At 34.4% G+C, this 2,720-nt stretch overlaps 3 protein-coding genes across 3 annotated transcripts; all 3 read left to right on the top strand.

The window, feature by feature from the left end:
• Positions 1-124: 124 nt before the first annotated feature.
• Positions 125-876, top strand: NAEGRDRAFT_54741 (uncharacterized protein; the record flags this gene model as incomplete). Its single annotated transcript, XM_002668496.1, has 1 exon — positions 125-876. A coding segment is annotated over one exon (750 nt), but the record flags the coding sequence as incomplete, so codon positions are not given.
• Positions 877-1,113: 237 nt separating this feature from the next.
• On the top strand, positions 1,114-1,470 carry NAEGRDRAFT_76544 (uncharacterized protein; the record flags this gene model as incomplete). Its single annotated transcript, XM_002668495.1, has 1 exon — positions 1,114-1,470. One exon carries the CDS (start codon positions 1,114-1,116, stop codon positions 1,468-1,470), a length of 357 nt encoding a protein of 118 aa, XP_002668541.1.
• A 492-nt stretch (positions 1,471-1,962) lies between these two features.
• NAEGRDRAFT_76543 (uncharacterized protein) lies at positions 1,963-2,653 on the top strand (the record flags this gene model as incomplete). The annotated part of the gene is made up of 2 exons (XM_002668494.1): positions 1,963-2,281; positions 2,331-2,653. 2 exons carry the CDS (start codon positions 1,963-1,965, stop codon positions 2,651-2,653), a joined length of 642 nt encoding a protein of 213 aa, XP_002668540.1.
• Between the last annotated feature and the right edge of the window lie 67 nt (positions 2,654-2,720).

Below are 2,720 nucleotides of genomic sequence, written 5' to 3'. Positions count from 1 at the left end.
CAAGCTCAGGTTAAAGCTTGGAAAAAGGTGACAGATGCTGTCCATCAAAAGGGAGGTGTCATCTTTTTGCAATTGTGGCATGTTGGTAGACAACGTTATGCTGACAATGTCTCCTCTTCTGCAGTTCCAATTCAAAATGATACATCTACAAATTTGCAAACCAGGGAACAACAATTGCCAACCACTCCAAAGGCATTGTCCATTGAGGAAATTAAGGTCATTATGGGACAATATAAGCAAGCTGCTAGCAATGCTAAATTGGCTGGATTTGATGGAGTAGAATTGCATGCTGCTAATGGTTATCTAGTTGACCAATTTTTACAAAATGGAGTTAATAAGAGAACTGATGAATACGGTGGCTCCATTGAAAATAGATTGAGATTTATGCGTGAAGCTATTTCAGCATGTATTGAAGGATTTGATAATGAATCAGATCGAGTTGGAATTCGTTTGAGTCCAAGTGGATGTTTCTTGGAAATTAGTGATTCAGATCCAAAACCACTCTTTGAAGCAGCTGTCAAAGCATTGGATGAATATGATTTGGCATATATTCACCTTGTAGAACCAAGAATATCAGGTGGAGCAAATTCAGATGATGGCCAAGCTGAATCCAAACCTGTGGTTGTAACCAAGGAATTGAAACCATTGACAAGATCTCCAATTATTTCAGCTGGTGGTTTTACTCCAGCCACAGCAAAGAGTACCACTGAAGAGGGTGCCACAGATATGATTGCTTTTGGAAGACACTTTATTTCTAATCCTGATTTGGTTGAAAGAATTAGAAATGGTCATCCACTCAATCATTATGATAGAAGTACTTTTTATGGTTCCAATGATGTTGTTACTGGCTATATCGATTATCCAACTTTTCAATAATTATCATCTCACACACTGATTACTTAATTTCATCTTTTGATTTTTTCTTTTTTAATAAATGAAATTGAGAATAAATTGAGTATTTATTTGAGTTGTTGAATATTTGGACATTTTTCTGGAACTTTACATTGGATGAGATTATTGGACTTTCGTCTGAAAACATGTTGGTGGTGCAATTTTGACCTTTACAATATGTAATTAAATTTTAATTTAAATTTTGAATTTTCTTAAAAAAAAATGAAACAAGCAAAACCACAGAAACTCTACCACATTCTAGTAACGATCGATTACGATCAGGATGATTATTCCGACGAGCTATTCTACTCTGTTCTGGAAAAAAAGTTCAACCTCAAGCATGGAATTGATTTTGAGGAGAATACTTTGTGTGAGGGCAAATATCATCTCCGATTCCCAAATATTTCATGTGAGAAATTTCAACAGATTTGCAAGGAAATGTACCAAGAACCTGGAGGATTGAGTAGAGATCGATATTTAATTAAGGCCTATCCCGATCATATGCATTCTCTGCCACCATGTTGGTATGATGATTTGTGTGAAAAGTGTAATGATTTGAAAGCAGAAAAGGAGTGGTAAAATATTCTTCCCAAATATTGTTGAAATTTGTGGTGTAATATTGTTGATCATCACGAAAATAATAATAACAATTTTATTGAGAGATAAATTTATCGAATTCTTGATGCAATTGCTTCGATTTCTAATAACTTGTTGTTGACAACATACCAAATAATATGATAAAAACTGTAGAGCAAATGGTGCAATCACTGAGGAGCATTTACTTTCAATAGAAAACTGCCTTCCAAACAGAATAATGACGAAAATCATGGATAATTTGAAATATTCCTAACATGTAAAATAGGATACCAAAACACTATGAAACCTTGCCTAATTTGTGTCATTGGTTAATATATTCATAGATTATGAGAATCGTGCTAAACCGTATAGGCAGTGATTCTTCCTGTAATTTTCTGTTACTGAGTTTTATACGGCCTCCGTGTTCAACCATTGAACATTATGAACAATAAATGTCAAACGCCAATTAATTATCAATTTTCAATCATTTAAAAAATGTCTCACTCATCTCTCATTATCTTTGTCTTGCTCTTACTGTTCTCTGCTCAATTCATTCAATCAGAACAAACCAAGGACGAATCCATCAACCAATTAATATCTGCTTGTAGAGGTTATATTCCATCACTTCCAAGAGAATTAGCCACCTGTCAATGGTATAATCCAAACAGTTGCTGCACAGTTGACAGCTCAAAGAAAATTAAACAAGGTTGGGAAAGTCAAAGTGGAAGAAACAGTGGCTCATCAAATGTTACCATTCCTCAATTCCTTGTTGAAGCTTTTGCTGGTGGATGCTTAGATGAGTTGCATCAATATAGTAAGTAGAGAAAACTTTCAATTTCCAATTATTAACATCACTTCCTAAGTTTGTTATTTGTGTTCTCCTGGACAAACCAATTTCATTGAGGAAAAGATTCAAATTCTGGGTCAGAAATCTATCTTGTACTTGTGTTCATCATTCTGTGACAGATTGTACAGTAAATGTGCTCTCGTTCCAGTTACAAATGGAAAACCTGTCATTACCTCTTATGCAAGTGGAAAGGATTTTTGTGAAAGTGGTTTGAATGATCCTTCCAATCAATTGCAAATCAAGGTCAGAGATGCCAACTGTTTCAATAATGCAGGTATCTTGAAAGCTTCCGTATTGGTTATTGTTGCATTATTGTCTGCCATGTTATTGACACTTTAAAGAGTTCAAATCATAACTCAAAATAAAATAAATTCATTTGTAAATTTGTACACGATTATTGTGTGAG

The sequence above is a fragment of the Naegleria gruberi genome, assembly GCF_000004985.1.
Source record: "Naegleria gruberi genomic scaffold NAEGRscaffold_190, whole genome shotgun sequence".
NCBI classification, from domain to species: Eukaryota; Heterolobosea; class Eutetramitea; order Acrasida; family Naegleriidae; genus Naegleria; species Naegleria gruberi.
This window is presented reverse-complemented; position numbering and strand designations above follow the sequence as displayed.